The sequence below is a fragment of the Leucoraja erinacea genome, chromosome 5 (genome assembly GCF_028641065.1).
Source record: "Leucoraja erinacea ecotype New England chromosome 5, Leri_hhj_1, whole genome shotgun sequence".
Taxonomy (NCBI): domain Eukaryota; kingdom Metazoa; phylum Chordata; class Chondrichthyes; order Rajiformes; family Rajidae; genus Leucoraja; species Leucoraja erinaceus.
Genome location: NC_073381.1, coordinates 13,901,471 through 13,921,843, shown reverse-complemented (window position 1 = coordinate 13,921,843; position 20,373 = coordinate 13,901,471). Strand labels below are relative to the sequence as shown.

General features: G+C 44.6%; 1 protein-coding gene across 1 annotated transcript in view; it reads right to left on the bottom strand.

The window, feature by feature from the left end:
- LOC129696930 (protein eyes shut homolog) overlaps positions 1 to 20,373 on the bottom strand; it is a 55,323-nt gene that overhangs the window by 5,905 nt on the left and 29,045 nt on the right. Inside the window, exons 4-6 of the mRNA XM_055635041.1 lie at positions 17,559 to 17,733; positions 13,669 to 13,841; positions 3,306 to 3,467 (exon numbers count right to left, since the gene is read on the bottom strand). Of these exons, the coding sequence (XP_055491016.1) occupies positions 3,306 to 3,467; positions 13,669 to 13,841; positions 17,559 to 17,733 (510 nt within the window). The remainder of the gene's footprint in view (positions 1 to 3,305; positions 3,468 to 13,668; positions 13,842 to 17,558; positions 17,734 to 20,373) is intronic.

The following is a 20,373-nucleotide window of genomic DNA, read 5'->3' as shown; positions in this document are numbered from 1 at the left end:
CTGTATTGTCCAAGATGCTCCATAGTTTCAGGAGCACCCTTCTTTCCGAAACCACCTCCAATAAATCAAACCCCACTCCAATGATGGAGCCATCCTTCCTGATGAGCTTGTTGATTCTATTGGCATCCGCAGCCTTCACCCTGCTACTCCAGCACATGACAGAGTAGAAGCGTGAACATTGGGAGGATTAGCCAAAAGGGAATGACAGCAGAAACATGAAACTCCATTCAAGCTTTAACTGAGATGGTCATTATTGAATGGGTTCAAGCCCAAGACAAACTAATGGGAATGTCTAACATGGAGGGACAGAATGACACAGGGAGAGAGAGTTGGAGAGAGGGAAAGAGAGGGAAAGAGAGTGAAAGTGAAGAGTATGATATAATGAGACATTAAGTCAGAACGAGTGAGGGTGAAAGAGAGTCAGGAAGCAATGAGAGATAAGAGGACCAAAAGGAACCATGAAATGTCTTTGACAAGTGGGATTAAGGAGAATCCCAAGGCTTTTTATACGTTCATTAAAAACGAGTGGGTAACTAGGGAAAGATTTGGACCACTCGAGGATAAAGGAGGGACTCTCTTGGAGTCAGAGAATGTAGGTGAGGTACTTAATAAATACTTTGCACTGAAATTCCCCAAATAGAAGGACATGGAGGACAGTGAGTTCAGTGTGAGGCATTTTAGTACAGAGGATGGTGGTGGAAGAGTGTTATTCTAGCCGGTGGTCTGTAACCAGTGGTATTCCACAAGGATCAGCGCTGTGACCTCTGTTGTTTGTGATATATGTACGACGTGGACATCAATGTAGATAATAAGTTTGAAGACAACACGAAAATCGGTGGAGTTGAAGTCTCTGAGGATAGGTGGCAGAGGATACAGAATGATGTAGATAAGCTGCAGAAATAGGTGGAGAAATGGCAGAAGGAGCTTAATCCAGGCAAATGTGAGGAATTACAGTTTGGGAGGTTAAATGAAGAGGAAAGTGCAGGGTCAATGGCAGGATTGTTAACAATATTGATGTTCGTAGATAACTTGGATTCAAGTCCATAGACCCCTGAAAGTAGTAACACAAGTAAATAGAGTGGTGAAGATGATGAGGAGTGGTGAGATAGATACGGTGGTAAAGAAAGCTTTTGGTATGCTAGCCTTTATAAATCAGAGCATAGAGTATAGAAGTTAAAATTGTACAAGGCATTGGTGAGACCAAATCTGGAGTATTGTGTACAATTCTGGTCACCCAATTATAGGAAGGATGTCAACAAAATAGAGAGAGTACAGAGGAGATTTACAAGAATGTTGCCTGGGTTTCAACAACTAAGTTACAGAGATGGGTTGAATAAGTTAGGTCTTTATTCTCTGGAGCGCAGAAGGTTAAGGGGGGACTTGATAGAGGTCTTTAAAATGATGAGAGGGATAGACAGAGTTGATGTGGACAAGCTTTTCCCTTTGAGAATAGGGAAGATTCAAACAAGAGGACATGACTTCAGAATTAAGGGACAGAGTTTAGGGGTAATATGAGGGGGAACTTCTTTACTCAGAGAGTGGTAGCGGTGTGGAATGAGCTTCCAGTGGAAGTGGTGGAGGCAGGTTCATTGGTATCATTTAAAAATAAATTGGATAGGCATATGGATGAGAAGGGAATGGTGGGTTATGGTACGAGTGCAGGCAGGTGGGACTAAGGGGGAAAAAAAAGTTGTTCGGCACGGACTTGTAGGGCCGAGATGGCCTGTTTCCGTGCTGTAATTGTTATTGGTTATATGGTTATATGGTTATATGTACAGTATGCTTGCCTTCATCAGGTAGGGCACTGAGTATAAGAGTCAGGACATCATGATACAGTTTTATAAAACTTCAACTCGGCTACATTTGGAGTTTTGTGCGCAATCCTGGTTGTCCAATTACAGGAAGGATGAAGAGACTTTGGAGAGGGTGTAGAAGTGGTTTATCAGAAATCTGTCTGGATTAGAGGGTAGTAACTATAAGGGGAGGTTGAACAAACTTGGATTGTTTTCTCTGGAGCATCAGAGGCTGATATGAGACCTCATGGAAGTATATAAAATTAAGGGAGGCATAGATATGGTAGATAGAACCTTTATCACTTGTTGGAAATATGACAAAACTAAAGGGCACAACTTTCAGGTGATGGGGGGGGGGGGGGGTGGGAGGTTTAAATGAGAGTTGCGGGGCATGTTTTTTGCACAGACGGTGGTGAGAAGCTAGAACATGCTGTCAGGGGTAGTTGTAGATAGGCAGATCCGATAGTTGCATTTTTGTGCCAAACATGTAGCCAAATTAATCTGCCTGCACTTGAACCATATCTCTCCATCCCTCGCATATCCATGTGCCTTTTAAATACCATTATCATATCTGTCTCCACCACCGTCCCAACAATGTATTTCCGGCACCCAACACATTCTGTGTGAAAAAAAACTTGCCCCGAATATCGTCTTAAAGCTATGCCCTCTAGTCTTTCCATGTGTTCCTTGAGAAGTAGGTTCTGACCGTCTACTCTATGTCTCTCATAATTTTATATACATGTCACAGGCCTCCCCTCAACCAATGACATTCCAAAGCATACAATTACAGTTTGCTATTTCCTGTTGCTTAAACTCTTTAATCCAGATATTTGGACCACAAATGAGAGACACACCTCACCTTATCCCAGAAAGGCTGATGAGTATAGTCAATGAAAAAATCAGCAGTGAGATGGATGGATGGAATTTGGAGTTTGGAGCAGTGGATAAACAGCAAGGATTAGTCTAGATTGGTACCTGACAGCCAGCATATACAAGATGGGCTGAAGGGCCTGTCTCTGTATTACATGGCTGCAGCTGGTAATACTGATGCCTCACAACGCCAGAGACCCAGGTTTGATCCTGACATCAGCTGTCTATGTGGAGTTTGCATGTTTTCCCTGTGGGTATGTGTGTTCCTCCAGGTGTTCCAGTTTCCTCCCATGTCCCAAAGACATTTGGATTTGTAGATTAATTGGCCTCTGTAAATTGCCCCTTGTGGTGGGGAGTAGATGCTAAATTGGGATAACATAGAACTAGTGAGAACAGGTGATCAGTGGTTGGCATGGACTTAGTGGGCTGAAGGGCCTGTTTCCATGCCGTATCTTTCAATCAAACAGGCAGCACTCAGCTGAAAGGTTTTTCCAAGCAATTAGTAATTCAAAGATAATCTACATTAAAGCAAGGTGAACAAGCTGACGGTGTTGGATTTTTTCCAATGACATTCTCTTACTAAGCTGCAGTTTAATCAGCCCATGTTAGTGATTAACAGATGATACAGAGTCCGGACCTTACCCGACTGAGTGCCGAGATGCTGTGCAGTGTAGAACAAGATGCCATCTGGTGACCGAGGAAGAAACTGCATCTTAATGTGGGTCTTGTGGCGTATGTTAAAGGGTGAGAATGCCATCCAGGAAGACTCATTACTCCTGAAGACAGGGTCGCTGATGGTCAAAGCTGGAATAGACAAACCTTAGTAAGGTGATGGGAATCGACAAATCGGCTGGAGATTGACATCCAATCCATTCGCAGAATGCTGCAGCCACCTGGACAAAGATGCTGCTTGATGTAAAATAATGAGAAACACAGGAGTGTGCTAGGGTTAACACAGTTTTAAAAATAGTGAGAAGACTCACAGATTCCCAGGTAACACCAATGAGACATTATTAGCCATGGTTCAATGAGTAATAAGCCAACATCCGAGCCGGTATGTCATGGGTTCAATTCTCACTTCACAGCCGGGGCACAGAAACCTAGTTGTAAAATCCTGTAAAGTACTGAAAGAGCACTATACTGATGGGAGATGTGAAACCAAGTCGCCAGTTGCTAACAAAGTGGATGCAAAAGGTCCCACAACAAAGGTCCTACTTTGAAGAGCAAGGGAGATATCTCAGTTTTTTAGCCTTGGACCTGCTCTTCATGGCATCAGGAGGAACAGGTTGTAGTTGACTGGTTGTATCACAGCCTGTTTGGCAACTCAGACACTCAGAATTGAAGGAAACTGCAGAGAGTGGTAGACACTGGCCATCACAGGTACTACCTCCCCACTACAGAAGGAATCTAACTATGTACCACAGGCTACAGAACTGTGTCTCGGACATGGTAGTGAGCAACACGGGCTCATGATTTTCATGTATTTAATTTCATGTTTCATGTATCTTGTGTTTTATGACTGTTGCCAGACCAATTTCCCTCCTGGGATAAATAAAGTTCTATCGTATCATAACATATGGCAGGCACTGCCTCAAAAAGGCAGCCAGCATCATCACAACCCATACCATATAACCATATAACAATTATAGCACGGAAACAGGCCATCTCGACCCTTCTAGTCCGTGCCGAACACGTATTCTCCCCTAGTCCCATATACCTGCGCTCAGACCATAACCCTCCATTCCTTTCTCGTCCATATAACTATCCAATTTATTTTTAAATGATAAAAACGAACCTGCCTCCACCACCTTCACTGGAAGCTCATTCCACACAGCCACCACTCTCTGAGTAAAGAAGTTCCCCCTCATGTTACCCCTAAACCTCTGTCCCTTAATTCTCAAGTCATGTCCCCTTGTTTGTATCTTCCCTCCTCTCAGTGGGAAAAGCTTATCCACGTCAACTCTGTCTATCCCTCTCATCATTTTAAAAACCTCTATCAAGTCCCCCCTTAACCTTCTGCGCTCCAAAGAATAAAGTCCTAACTTGTTCAACCTTTCTCTGGAACTTAGTTGCTGAAACCCAGGCAACATTCTAGTAAATCGCCTCTGTACTCTCTCTATTTTGTTGACATCCTTCCTATAATTAGGCAACCAAAATTGTACCCCATACTCCAGAATTGGCCTCACCAATGCCTTGTACAATTTTGACATTACATCCCAATTTCTATACTCAACGCTCTGATATATATATATTCCAGCACACCAAAAGCTATCTACATGAGATTCCACTTTTGGGAACTGTGCACAGTTATTCCCAGATCCCTCTGTTCACCTGCATTCTTCAATTCCCTACCATTTACCATGTACGTCCTATTTTGATTTGTCCTGCCAAGATGTAACACCTTAAACTTATCACACATACCACGTCGATTTTACTCCTACCATTGGGAAGAATGTATAGAAGTCTGAAAATGGCGACCACCAGGGTTAAGAATACCCACACGGACATAGTGGCTGTTATTTCCAGAACCAGAATGGCTAGTCACACTATTTCAGTACAGTTAGATCACTGGCATCACTCCAGCAATGTGGGTAAGTACACAGCCACATACTGCCCACAGGACAAATCCAATTCAGGCATCTTCCGTTCATCGGTCTACTCAAAATCCCTAATTGGTGGGGTTAGCAAATAGCAATAATTTTCTCACACAGTCCCAATTTAGTTTTGCTAGCACCGGACCTCATTGTAACTGGTGGCACAGTGGTGCAGTTGGGTACAGTGCCAGGAACCCGGGTGGGAGATGTCCGTATGGAGTTTGCATGTTCTCCCTGTAACCTTTCTTCTGGGTGCCCCGGTTTCCTCCAACATCCCAAAGACATGCAGACTTGAGGCTCAGTAAATTGCCCCTAGTCTGTAGGGAGTAGATGCAATGAGATAACATAGAACTAGTATGAAAAGGTCAGCATGCATTCGATGGGCCTGTTTCAATGCTGTATCATTCCAATCAATTCAATCCATCAACAATATTTTTTTTAAAGGAGCTGAGCTGTGGAGAGTCACTGCCTTTGAAATCGGAGCTGGGTTATAGCAGAGTTCCATTCCTGAAAACTGGAACAGCAGCGGCAAGAGTAACAGCAAGTCGTAAATGCAGTCTGAAGCCTACCATGGCCATAGTCTGTGTAGGTAGTCTGGACTGCAATAGTTAATTGCAGACTTCCACTTCACCGAAGTCTAAAGAGATGGGGGCTTTCCCTATCTGTATGAGTTGAGGTTCAAGGCCATATTGCTTTACCCACTCCTAAATAACATGCACGCTGCAGACCTGTTGCAAACATACCTGTGTGAAGGAAAATAGTAAGATAAAACGATAACTTACCAGTTTGAAGCTTGATCTGTATTTTATGAGGAGTTACAATGAGGGATTACGTGAAGAGCCCGCTCAGCACGCATGCGCGGCATACTTCCAAGCAGCGGTGTGGAATCACAGATAGACACAGTTATTGAAGTAAACATAGTAAAGACAAGGAGACATCAGTTTATCAGTTTGACCCATATTATTGAGGGTGGGAGCGGAGGGTACGTAATCCCTCATCCTAACTCCTCATAAAATACAGATCAAACTTCAAACTGGTAAGTTCTCGTTTAATCTTACTATTTTACTTCGGAGTCACGTGAGTGATTCCGTGAAGATTTCAAAGCTCTGTGATTTCAAACTGTGTAACAGTTATTACTACATCACTGCCGAAGTCTTTGAGGGAGGAAGTGTGTTATCGTAATCAACCAATTAATCTGTTTGTAGAAAAACACAATGGTATTTTTTAACAATATCAACAAAGAAATTAAATTGCGCCCCTGGGCTTAAATTAAATATTTGCAGTCTGTAAAATCTTTCCTGCAAATAAAACAGGTTTTGCCAACGGCTTATTATAAAATTTCTGAACGGTCTTTCCCCCGACCATCCTGCTGTAGCCAGGATGTGGTCTATAAGCACGTCCGTTCTTTTAGCCGTCGACGTGGATGCTGCCCTGGTGGAATAAAATTTGTACATGTTAGTGTTTATCCCAGCAGTTTTTAGCACCTGCTTGAGTTTGGCTCATCACCCGACCATAAGGTTTTTTTATGACTGACCCACAAGGCTTTTCATCTCCCTCGAATATTTTGGTTGTGTCTATGTAGGATAGTAGGTGGGTGATGGCACATAACCGTGGTTCTGGCGGGTAAGCCCGGAATTCCACGGCTGGATTAGGTGTTCCTGGTCTGCTCTGTTTGATCAGTCCCTGGATAACGACAGAGATCTGGTCTGGAGCTGTGAGCATGCTGTTCAGTCACAATAGGTGTAGTGACTGGACCCTCTGTGCAGATACAAGTGCCATCAACATGAGTGTTTTGAACATAGATTGTTCCAGGTTGAGGGATCTGGCTGGTGGCCATCCCCTGAGGTATGTCAGGACCACACTGACATCCCATGTATGGGTGTACCTCGGTCTAGGGGGTTAGAGTTGTAAATATCCTTCATTAGTTTGACCACCAGCGGGTGGGACCCCATGGCCTGTTGTCCTGGAGCTGGTTTTAAATAGACAGGCAGGGCACTTCTAGCTGTGTTGATGGCTCTGTAGCTGAGTCCTTCATCGTGGTGAAGGTTCGCCAGGAATTCCAGTAGGTTGGTAACTGTAGCAGTTGAGTAGGTGGTCCCTGTATCCAAGCAGTACTTCTCCCATTTTTTGATGCTGGACAAGTGCTGTTTTTTAGTGGATGTTCGGAGGGATGCTGACATGGTGTCGACGGTTTGTTCTAATAATCCCAGTCCCAGAAGTGGTTTGTGCAGAATCTGCAACCCAGGAGTTTGATTTTTTCATGGCACGGGTGGCTTGTGCCCGACACTGGGTGTTAATAACTCTGGGTCACTGGGGAATACCATCGGAGTTTCAACAACCATGTCATGGAGTTTTGGGAACCATGGCTGCGTAGGCCAGTCGGGTACTATCAAAATACCTGAAGCAGAGTCCATTTGTATTGTGCGTAGTCCCCAACTGATGAGGCAGAAGGGAGGAAATGCATAGAAGAAGAATTTCCCCAATCCAGCGCAAACGCATCTACTGCTGCTGCCTCAGGGTCTGGTTCCCAAGCGACATACATAGGTACCTGGTGATTTAGCCTTGATGCAAATAAATCGATATCTGGCTTGATAACTTTTGCAAATTTTTGGGGGTTTAACATCCATTCGATGTTGTTATTAAAGTTACGTGACCTGGTGTCTGCCACTGTATTTAGCTTACCTGGCAGGTAAGTTGCTGATAGCCAAATATGTCTTTCGACACACCATTGCCAAATTGTGTTGACCAACTTGTCGCATGATACCGATTTTATGCCGCCCATATGGTTAATGTAGGCCACCACCGTAGTATAATCTATTTGTAACCGTACATGCAAGTGATGCATATTTGTGCATATGCTTTTAAACCATAAAAGTCACCCAACATCTGTAGATAATTAATGCCCAGTGTAAGTGGTAACGATGACTCTGGGTTAGTCCATCTACTACTTGTTAGTGATGATAATAGGTTGAAATTATGCCAAACGTTTTTTGCCCACCACTGTAGTTATGATATTGCTTCAGTGGGTAACTTCATGACACAATCATAATGACCTGTATGCCGTTTTGGTGCCTGTACCTTTGCTCTTTGTAAGTTTTGACAGTGCAAAGGTCCGAATTGTGTAGCCGGAAATGCTGCTACCATTTTCCCAATTACTCTGTTACTTGTCGAATAGTTGGGAGTACGTGGATCATTAATTGTTGCATGATTGTGCCAATTCAACTGTTTTGTCTCTTGGTAATGTTACAGTCACGTAGACTGGATTAATTGTGAAGCCCAAGTAGTCCATGATTGTGGATGGCTTCAACTTAGATTTATCTGGATGTAAGACAATCCCAGGGTTTGGTAGCTGATACAGCTAACATAGTCTTGCCTATTTAAAAACATTTTTTTTTTAAGATATCATCAAGATATGCCATGACAATATGTTTTTGTCTTGTGAATATTGCCAGAGCTGGTTTTAGTATCTTGGTGAATAATCTTGGGCTGATGTGAACCCATTGGGTAACGCTTTAAATTGCCATAGCTGCCCCATCCAGGTAAGTTTCAGGTATCTGCGATGACCCTTGTGAATGGTACTAAATAGTAAACATCTTTAAGATCAATGCTTGCCATGAAGTATCCTTTGGAAATTAGTTGTTTGGCAGTAACAACCGTTTTCATTTTGAAATGTATATACTTAACAAACATATTTAGTGAAGTTAAGTCAATGATGATGCAACATCCACCATCTTTTTGGGTTTAGTGAATATATTTGATACGAATTCCAAGGGTTCATGTTTCCCATGATACCCTTTGTAATTAGTCTCACCAGTTCAGCTTGTCCCTCTCGTTTCTTTAACGGAGAGGGAAAATACCCTCTGGGGTAAATGTTGAACTGGTGGCAATTTTTCTAGTATGAACTGTATTTTGTATCCACTAAAGCCATTGAGTATACACTGATCACTCGTGATAGACTCCCGTGCTTCTTAAAACAGGTGTAATCTCCCCCCTGTTAGTATTAAGCCCCTATTTTCTATACGTTGGTAGGAACCAGACCCACCTACCTCCATGGTTATGGGTATTCTTCTGTTTCCTGCCGGTCCAACGAGTCTTGCACGTTGTCTGACGTGGCGGTGATGTTGGGGGGTGGCGCATTTTCCATGGGGCCTGCTCTGGGCCCTGGCCTGAAAGGCTTACGGGATTGGCATGCAGGCCCCGAGCTTTCACCAGTACCATGAGGTAGACCCTCCTGGTGGACGCGTTAGAGGTACTGCTGACTGGTTTACGTGTGGTGCTCATTCCAGACCCTGCCCTCTTGCGCCGATAATTTGGACACTTCGTCCAGTTTTTTAGGCTTGGTTTGGTAACTTAGCCAGACAGCAGGATCTGTGGTTGTGAGGTCGGCGTTCTCACAGTCCTGTAAAATTTTTTGAGTTGAGGGCAGGTTTTATAACTTCTTGAGAAGTTACGGAGCACTGCGAACAGTAGGGTCAGGTGTTTTGCCTTACTACCCTGACCCTCTGGAAAGAGCATGCGAAAATGATAACCGACGTCAGGGATATCAAATTCATTTTAAGATATTTGCGTTTTTAAAAGCTATGCTCAATGTACCCCCCAATAACGGTGGGCACTTTGAGTAAATGCAATTTAGGGGAGGCGTGATGAAATCCAACACCTCATGACTACCTGTCTTGGAGAGGTTTTTTGAAAAGAACAGGTAGTAAGCTGGCCGTCAGTTGAGACTGAAAAGCCATCTCGCTAGTGGTGAAGCCACATAGCGGCCACACCCAGCAGCTCTTCCTGATCCTATACCTCAAGCATACTCCCGATGTTGTTCAGCCAGTGACCCCTCTTCTTGACCAGCCCAGCCCTGGTTCCCATCAATCCCTTGACAAGGGAGATGGCCAGTGCTGTAGCACTGGAGTGGGAGTGTTAGCTCCCTTGGGGGACTTGCCCCTGCTCCTGAGGCAGTCTCGCTGGAGTTTTTAGCTCCATGACCTTCCTCTGGCTTGGAGAAACAGACACTCTTGTTTCTTGTTTGAAGTGCTGATCCCATCTTCCGTGTCTGTTTCCAGCCTGAGGTTGGTCCTGACCTTGCTGTTAGAGGCTGTCTGCCGTTTTCGGGCGGCATTTCAGCGGTTCTCGGGCGGCGAGTCTCCTTGTCGGGAGTCTGCAGGGGTGCCGGCCGGTTTTAAATTTCCCTCCAGTCCGCTGCTGTTGGTCAGACAGCTGTTTTAGCGGACTGGGCATCAGCGCAGCACCCGTGTCTGTGGACCGCAGCGTGTGCGGTCCCGTTGCCGCCTCTCCCCCCTCCACTGTCGGCTCCTTCCCTGGAGTCGAACGGGGGCCGCTTCCCTCTGCTGCTTTGCTCCCCCTGGAGCAAAAACAAACGCAAAGACCGACTTTAAACTGAAGGTAAGTACTTACCTAATGTTCCTTTCCTTCAGGCTCATAGCGGGAGCGCCTGACTCCCGCCTGCCGCTGTTGCACTGCTGGCGTTAATGCCGCGCATGCGTGCTGAGCGGGCTCTGCACAGAATCACTCACGTGACTCCGAAGTAAAATCATAAAACTGTGGCAGCTAATCTTCAATTATGGATTCCCATGGACGATCCGTAACAAAATTCCCTTTAATTTGATTCCCTTTAATTCCGTCTGAAGAAGGGTTTCGGCCCGAAACGTTGCCTATTTCCTTCGCTCCATAGATGCTGCTGCACCCGCTGAGTTTCTCCAGCTTTTTTGTGTAACCTCCCTTTAATTCCTTGTTTATTCCAGAAGCCGGAGGCTACAGTGTGTTTTGTGATTCACTATAGGTTGATTTTCTTGGCAAAGCAGTGAGGATCTGTTGCCTTGTTCGAGCCTCACGTCTGGACGGCAAAGAACCTGGCTGGCCGCTCTAGTCAATTAACATCCACACAATGGCCCTTCTGTGTGGCTTTGATTCAGCCACTGAATTCACACTTTGTTTTATTTTCTGGTGCCAGCTCGAATGTTAGTAATCCAGAGGTATGCTGGCACAACCAATTAGTCAGTAGCTTGTTTTCTTCAGTCGCTTCCCAGAACTGGATGCAGGAATAGCATTAAATAAATCTCATTAGGCCACAGACCATGATGGATGAGCAGACGATGTGCTATGTTTAACACGTTAACACAATGCTTCTGATGAGTGCGTATTTGTTTTAATGGGCATGTTTTTTTCCTGCCTTTCATAGTTTCAACACATGCCAAACTATATTACAGCTAATGCAGCCCTGTTGAAGTAGTTACTGCTGGAGAAAACATAACAGTTAACAGAGCAAAGCTCCCCTTTGCATGAAGGTGATAATGAGTTGATTGTGGAAGGAAACAAAACGCTGGAGTAAGTTTGTCAGGCAGCATAACTGGATAGGTAGCATTCCAGGTCGAAACCCTGAAGAAGACGGGCCTTGACTAGAAACGCCACCCATTCATGTTCTGTAGAGATGTTGCCTGTTCTGCTGAGTTACTCAAGCACTTTATGTTCTTTTGTGTATTAACTAGCATTTTCACTCATGATCTTATATATATCTATAAGATCAGTCTGCCTCCTATGCTCCAAGGGATACAGTGCAAGCCTGCCCAACCTCTCCGCATAGTTAAGGCCCTCAAGTCCTGGCAACGTCCTCATAAATCGTCTCTGCGCTCTTTCTAGCTTAACAACTTCCTTCCGATAGCAGGGTGACAACAATTGAACACAATACTCAAAATGTGGCCTCATCAACATATTTATACAACTAGCATAACATCCTGACTTCTGCACTCAACACCGTGACTGATGTAGAAAAAGCCTTCTTGACCACTCACCACTCTATCCACCTGTGACACTACTTTCAAGAATCAGTAGCATCTGCCTGCCGGGGGGGGGGGGGGGGGGGGGGGGGGGGGGATGGGAAGGAGTTTTCAACCAGCATTCTATCCGGGCTTGTGGAATCAAGGAACTGCAGATGTTGGTTTGCACCAAGGATAGGCACAAAGTGCTGATGTCACTCAGCGGGTCGGGCAGCATCTCTAGAGAAAAAGGATAGGCGATGTTTTGGGTTGGGATCCTTCTTCAGATTATCTGGGTTTCACTGTGGAGAGTGCAATGGTTGGAAGAGGGAAGACAGGATTTTTCACCACAGGCTACATTCTTTCATCAGCTTCTTGATAGGCAGTCACTGGAGACTCGGATCACTGAAGAGTTATTTCCTTCCAATTCTTCTATTTCTAGCCTTTTATATCTCATCGTCATAAATGTAAGCAGGAAGGATTAAAATTTGCTCATTAAATTCTGTCACTGCAATAAACTGATAGTCAATAACCAGCTGAAAAATAAATGCTAAAAAATGTGATTGGAGCCATTTTACACCCAGTATTTCTGAGTTTACTTCTTTTGTTGTTGTACTGGGTTGAAACCTGAGAGAGAGGCCATTCTGGACCATCTGTTTTAGACATTCACGCCGTTTCACTGAGGTTGTCCACCTCTGATAGAGAATCCTTTATTGCGTTAACATCGCTGCTGCAGCGTTGGGAATGCAGCAAATAATTTATACACAGCAAACATCCACAAAATGCAATGAGAGACTGGTCAGATAATCTGTATAAGTGGTGCTGCTTGACGATAAATATTGCTCAGAATACTTTGCAATAGTTTCTTGGGTCCTTTTCGATCCACTTGAGAGAGAAGATACTTGAACATTAAAATCAAAAGGCACTCTATCTGACCTACTCATTCAAAACACAAGAATACAAGGACAGTTGAAGGCCATTCAGCCCTTCAGAACTGCATGCTATCCAATATGATCATGGCTGATTTATTGCAGACCTTATCACTTCTTCCGTGCCACATCCCACCATAGCTCAATCTTTCAAAACGTAAAAAAAAAAAAACCCACACAAAGTGCTGGAGTAACTCGGTGAGTAAAGTAGCATCTCTGCTGGACATGAATGGGGTGACTTTCGGGTCGGGACCCTTCTTCAGAGTGACCACTTCCAAAACGGGATCTACTTTCTCTTCAAATGGCTCCATTGAGCTTGTCCCCATAAATTCTAGGGGTAGAAATTTCTTTAGAAATAAGCATTCGACTTTCAACAGAGGTGTCACAGTGGTGCAGCAATAGAGGTGCTGCCCAACAGCACCAGAGAGCCAGGTTTGATCTTGACTACGGCTGCTGTCAATATGGAGTTTGTACATTTTCCCTGTGACTGCTCGGGTTTTGTCGAGATGCTCTGGTGTCCTCCCACATTCCAAAGACGTGTAGTTAATTGGCTTCTATAAATCGTCCCCAGTGTGTAGGATAGAAATACAGGGCGATCGCTGGTCGGCGCAGACTCGGTGGGCCGAAAGGGCTGTATCTCTGAGCTAAACTAAACAAAACAGTCAGAGGAGATACAGTAAGAAGGAGATGGTTACCGTGTGCGGTGGAGACATACCTTCCTTGCAGTGGACCCCTTTGGTGCCCAAGGGGCAACGGCAGGTGTAACCCTCAGGTAGCGGGATGCAGAGAGAACGTGGGGCACACTGGTGTGGAGGCTTGTGCTGAGGATCACACACACTTACAGTCTCTGTGCAGAAGGCTCCCTTCCACCCTGGACGACACTGGCAGCTGCAATGGAAATTAAAACACACCAGTGCTTCAGAATGGGCAAATGCAATCGATTTGGTTAGAGTCACCGAGTGATACTGTGTGGAACTAGGCCTTGCTCACACCAGCCACCATGTCCCAGCTACACTAGTCCCACCTGCCCTCCAAACTTGGCCTATCAAGTTGTTATATTTAGAGTTACAGATTCATTCAGCACTATAGCAGGCCCTTCAGCTCACATGACCTTGTGTACCTTTATGCACTTACCTATACCAATCCTAGCTATCAGCACCTGGTCAGTTGTGATCAATGAGATGGCGATTTAAGTGCTCATTTAGATGAATATTAAATGTTGTGGGAATACCTGCCTGGGAATACCACCAGCTGCGTCGGCAGTGCATTCCAGGTTCCCACCATCCTTTGGGCAAAAATGTTCTTCCTCAGATCCTTTCTACATTTAATACCTCTTACCCAAGATATATATGCTCTCTAGTTTTAAATAGCTCTATTTTGCAGAAAGGTTTTATTACGAGATGTGCTCCCCAGGTTACAGCCAGGTTCTGTTCCTGAGATCTATTTGTAACCAGAACAGTATGCAAGTCGGACATGTAGTCTTAAACCTGCCCATGGCTATAATCTGTGTAGGTAGTCTGGACTGCAATATTTCCATTTCAACAAAGAGGTGGGAGTTTCTTTATCTGTATGAGTTGAGCTTCAATGCCATATTGCTTTACCCACTCCTAAATAACATACAAGTTGCAGGCACACATATCTGTTTGAAGCCCAAGCTGATTGTTTGAGGCTGTTCTAATCTTTCCTTGCCCTCGGAACCTCAAGTATTTTCTGAGCGGATTGAGAATGGCCAAACAAAACACAATGCAGAGAGTTATGCCCCGTCCCACTTAGGAAACCTGAACGGAAACCTCTGGAGACTTTGCGCCCCACCCAAGGTTTCCTTCCGGAGGTTGCAGGTGGTTGCCGGAGGTTGCAGGTAGTGGAAGCAGGTAGGGAGACTGACAAAAACCTCTGGGAACCACCGGGAACCGCACAGAAACCTTGGGTGGGGCGCAAAGTCTCCAGAGGTTCCGTTCAGGTTTCCTAAGTGGGACAGGGGTATTAACTCCCCTGCATTTATAATGCCAGCAGGCAGTAGGATGTGTTCAGCAGCCTAAGTGAAACTACCTTGTAATTACCTACCAGGCTTTGTTCTGCCTCTCCTCTCTTCCAGCTTTCTTTCCCTCCCCCTACAATCAGCCTGCGAAAGAGTCTCAACCTAAAACCTCACCTATCCATGTTCTCCAGGGATACTGCCTGACCCACTGAGTTACTGCAGCACTGTAATTACAAGGTAATGAGTCAGTCATTCCTTTAACCCTGAAGATAGATGCAAAATACTGGAGTAACTCAGCGGGTCAGGCAGTATCTCTGGAGAAAAGGAATAGGTGACGTTTCGGGTCGAGAGCATTCTTCAGACTACCAAAGAGTTTGAAGAAGGGTTTTGACCCAAAATCTTTTTCTCCAGAGATGTTGCCTGGCCTGCTGAGTTACTCCGACATTTTGTGTCTACCTCTGGTGTAAACCAGCATCTGCAGTTCCCTCCTACACATTCCATTGACCCCATTGCCTATTTAAGAAAAGCTCATAAGGCGAGTGCAAAATGAAACGCATTTTCAAATCAGCTAAAACGTGCTGTTGTAATCAGGGCACATGGCCAACTTTGTAGGTGGTATGTAATTTGGGCAAATTCAATCCTGAACCAGTTTAAAAGAATGCTGTTGATAGTAAAAAACTGCAGATGATAAAAATCTAAGACAAAATCAGTGAAGGCAGGATGAACTCAGCAAGTCCATCAGCATCAGAGTGAAGACAAGACTGTTAAATTGCAGCGTGGGGGGAGGTGCAGAGAAAAGGAGGGAATGTTCCCCCTCATCCTCCTACCTTCCTTCACAATTTGCAACTCTTCAATCCTCCATTTCTGGCCTTTGTTCCAACCATTTACCTGTCACAAAAAACCTCTTGCCTGTGTCGGCCTACTACCTGCCCCGCTTTGTTCTGTCACACCTCTCTTCAAGCTTTCTTCGCCCCCCCCTCCATCCCCACAATCAGTCTGAAGAAAGCGGACGATTCAGAACTCCAAGCCTCTGAAAGTGTTCTTCCGACGTAGGAGTTCCTTCATCCGGTGAGAAGGCCTGAAACATCGCGGCGACTGCGGAGGCCTCAATAGGCCCCAACCTCAGGTGAACAAGAGGAAGGGGACTGAACTTTGGTGCCTTCCCTCACAGTGGGGAACGTTGATTCCGCTGTGGAGGGATGTTTTAATGTTTCATGTTAAATTCTATAGTGTTGTGTTTATCTTATTTGTGTGCTGCATGGTAACTCAAATTTCACTGCACCAATTGGTGTATGTGACAATAAATGTCCTTTGTCCTCTGCCCAAGGGTCCCAACCCGAAATGTCACTTGTCCATGTTCTCCAGAGATGCTGCCTTGACCTGCTGAACTGATCCAGCAATTTATGTCTTTTGTGTAAACCAACATCTGCAGTTCTCTGTTTCTACAGAGGCAATTTATGTGAATGGGTGCAAACTAGAGTTATCCAGCTAGCAATTACTTAACAAAAACTGGCAGTTGAGGACAGAAAGCAAAAATGAATCATATTGAAAAACAAAAGTGCAATTATATCCCTGGAGAAGAAGATAAAAAGGTACAAAATTGTTAACTTTAATCATCAGTTATTGTAACTGCAATGAACTCAGACAGAAGATGAGGTCTTCTTATCGAGTCCACATCACAAGATTAGATATTGTTCAGCCAGAGCTGAACACACTTCTCGGCATCTTCATTGTAGGCAGCGAGATCGGAAGCTGTGCATTGGTTTCCCAGTTGAGGGCATTTCAGCAGGTGTTCCATCGTTTGTGGTTCAATGCCACATTCGCAGGTGACATCATTGGAGTTATATCCCCACTTGTTTAGAGACACCTTGGCTCTGCCAACCCCAGTTCTCAATCGATTGAGGCATTTCCATCTGGCCCAACTTGCACCTCCACCAGGAGGGAGTTGCTCACTTGCCGTTAGTCCCAGAGTAGTTGAGGGAGGTAGAGCGGATATTCTATCATCCCATATGGAGACTCGTGCTTCAATTGTGGTAATGCTAGCCTCAAGAGGAGTCACACAGTTAAAGAAGATGAGGTGCTGCCCTTCGAGCTTATATTGTGCATTTTTGGAACCATGTAGAAGGCTGTAGATAAATGTAGTTGTACTTTCCTGTTTCAATTTGTTTCATTTTTTCTTATTTGAGGGCTAATAGAACCACTACCTCACAGCACCATTGACCATTCCTAGGAGGTTAGTAGTAATCCTAGGCGTCCTTCCTATCCTCTGTGTTGGGTTTCCTCCGGTTTCCTCTGTTCTCTCCACCTCCCCATACCTGCAGCCTAAAATATGCTGGTGCTCTCATTTTCAGAGTTTTAATAAAGATCCCTTCACCCAAAATGTTGACTCTTTAGCTCTCCTCACAAGATGCTGCCTGACCTGCCAAGTGCTCCCGGCATCCCCCGCTTTTGTTAAAAGAACATTGGAATTGAATTAGGTGGAAAACACCACAAACCTGTGCACTGAAGTGGTGACTGTGTAAAACTAGGCACGAGCACAAATAACAGAAAGATCTCCCTGTTGACAGATAAAGAATGGAGGTGTAGTTTATATTTCAAACATGGGTTTGGTATAATTTTATACTTACTAGACAGTCGAAGCCTTTTCCACACATGTACCTCCATTCCCACACTTCATACGACTACACGAGGAAACTCTGCACTGGCCCACGTTCCGGCCGGCATTAGGATGTCCTTCTGGGCTTCCAGGTTTTCTAAACCTTCTATCCTTGCCTGTTCGAACCAGCAATTCATAAATGCAGCCTACAATGAAAAGTGCAAATAAATTAATCAACTTTTAATAATTAAACGCTATGAGCAGTTTTACATAGCAACACAGAAACATAGAAAATAGGTGCAGGAGGAGGCCATTCGGCCCTTCGAGCCAGCACTGCCTTTCATTGTGATCATGGCTGATCGTCCCTAATCAATAATCCGTGCCTGCCTTCTCCCCATATCCCTTGACTCCACTAGCCCCTAGAGCTCTATCTAACTCTCTCTTAAATCCATCCAGTGACTTGGCCTCCATTGCCCTCTTTACTTGTCGAAGGAACCGCAAATATATTATTTGTGTTTTGCTTGCAATCAAATTATATTTGCACTTTGCAGAAGTTATCTTTACAATTGAGAACCTCAAAAGTAGGATCAATCCTATTTATCTTAAGGGTTATATAATCAGAACAATATACAAAAAGTGAAGAAGGGTCCTGCCTTGAAACGTCACCTATTCATTCCCTTCACCAGTGCAGCCCGATCCGTTGAGTTCCCCCAGCACTTTGTGTTTTGCTTGCACAAACTTGGAGAGAGGACAAAAGATTCAGCAAAGATCTAAAAGTATTTCCTGAAAGGAAAGGAGGGCAGATAACGGGGAATAACTCCCAGAATGAACCCAGTTAAGAAGCACCTCTTCAGATAATGGGCAATGGAAGAGATGAGACCAAAGTCCACACTCCAGTGCAGTACTGAGGGAGTGCTGCTAGGTCAGAGGTGCCACCTTTCACATAAAGCATTCAATTGAGGTTGTAGGTCTCGGATAAAATTGTCCAAGGGAATATATTGAAGATGACAAACCGCCCAGGCCTTATGTCAGATCAGGTCAATACTGACATGAACAATAAGATTTTCATATAAAACAACCTTTCACATTTCTGTTAAGAGTTTTGAATAATGTCATTCACATGTAAAATAAAATATGTTACTTGCCCTCCTATTAGACAACCAGATCAGATGAGTATTTCCAGCATTCTCTTTTTTAATTTCAGATTTCCCACAACTGCTGGGTATTGTATCTTATTGTCCAACATAGTTTTTATTTTGCTTCCAACTGGCTCTATTTATCTCCCTTCACTTGCATTTCTTCAGACAGTTCAGCTGAGATTAACAAGCTTTCAACACAGAAGTGCTGGATTAACTCAGCGGGCCAGGCCACATCTGTGGAGGGAATGCATGGGTTCCGTTTTGGGTTAGGCCAGGGGGAGGGGGAGGGGGGGGGGGGAAGGAGGGGGAGAGGGGGGAGCTGAAAGGGGGGGGGGGGGGGGGGGGGGGGGGGGGGGGAGGGGGGGGGAGGGGGGGGGGGGGGGGGGGGGGGGGGGGGGGGGAGGGGGACGAAGCCTGGCAAGTGATAGCTGCTCCCCCCAAACCTAAATGTGAACCAAGCTGTTCCAGTAGAAAACTTCCATCTATCCGGCAACATGGAAACTGCCATGATAAATGCAATCACTTTCATTAAAAGTGGGCCAGAGGGCTGAATTCCAGATGGGAGAGTGAAAGTGATTGCTCTTGACATTATTTGACTGAATGTGGCATCAGGAAGCCCTGGTAAAACTAATCATCGGACACCTAGGAGAAAACAATCCAATAAACAGAATCATAGAGTGGATGATTGAAGAAGATATGGGTCATAATTTAGGTAATTATGAAAATAATCAAAACAAATCAACATGGTTTAATGAAAGATAAATCATTTTAGACATTTGCTAGAATTCTTTGAGGATGTGGCAGTCATACTTGAGAATGGAGAATCTATACATGTAATGTATTTAGATTTCCAAAAGGGCATTGACAAAGAGGCTGTGCACAACTTTAAAAACCTCATGATGTTCGATCCCGACTACGGGCGCTGTCTGTATGGAATTTGTACGTTTTCCCCGTGACTGCCTGGGTTTTCTCTGAGCTCTTTGGTTCCCCCCCCCCCCCCCCCTACACTCCCCCCCACACTCCAAAGACGTACAGGTATGTAGGTTAATTGGCTTGGTGTATGTGTAAATTGTTCCTAATGTGTGTAGGATAGTGTTAATGTGCAGGGACCGAAGGGCCTGTTTCTACGCTGTATCTCTGAACTAAACTAAACAAAACTAAAGCTGAGTTAGCCCTCAGAGGAAGTGTGTTAGCATGGATTGAACAAAACATAAAGTGCTGGAGTAACTCGGTGAGTCAGGCAACATCTCTGGAGGACATGGAGAGGTGACATCTCATGTCTGGACCTTTCTTCAGACTGACGAAGACTACCAATTCAAAACATCACCTTTCCATACTCTCCATAGATGCTGCCTAACCGACTGAGTCACTCCAGCACTTTGGATTTACGCAAGAATAACAGCATCTAGTGTTCTTTGTGTCTCTAACATAGATTTAAAATGGGTTTTCATATGGAAACAGAGAGAAAATAATTCTGGTTGGAAGAGGATATAGTGGCTGTGCAGCTGGATATAGGTAGACTGATTGTGTGGGTGAAATGTTGACAAATGGAGTTCAATGTTGGAAAGTGTGAGGTCAGTAAGATGTATCAAAAGGCAAGTTATTATCTAACTGGAGAGTCTGCAAGTGAATGAAGTTCACAGGGGTCTATCTTTCTAGTGCATGAATCACAAAATGTCAACAGGCTTATAGTTAACTAGTTAAGAA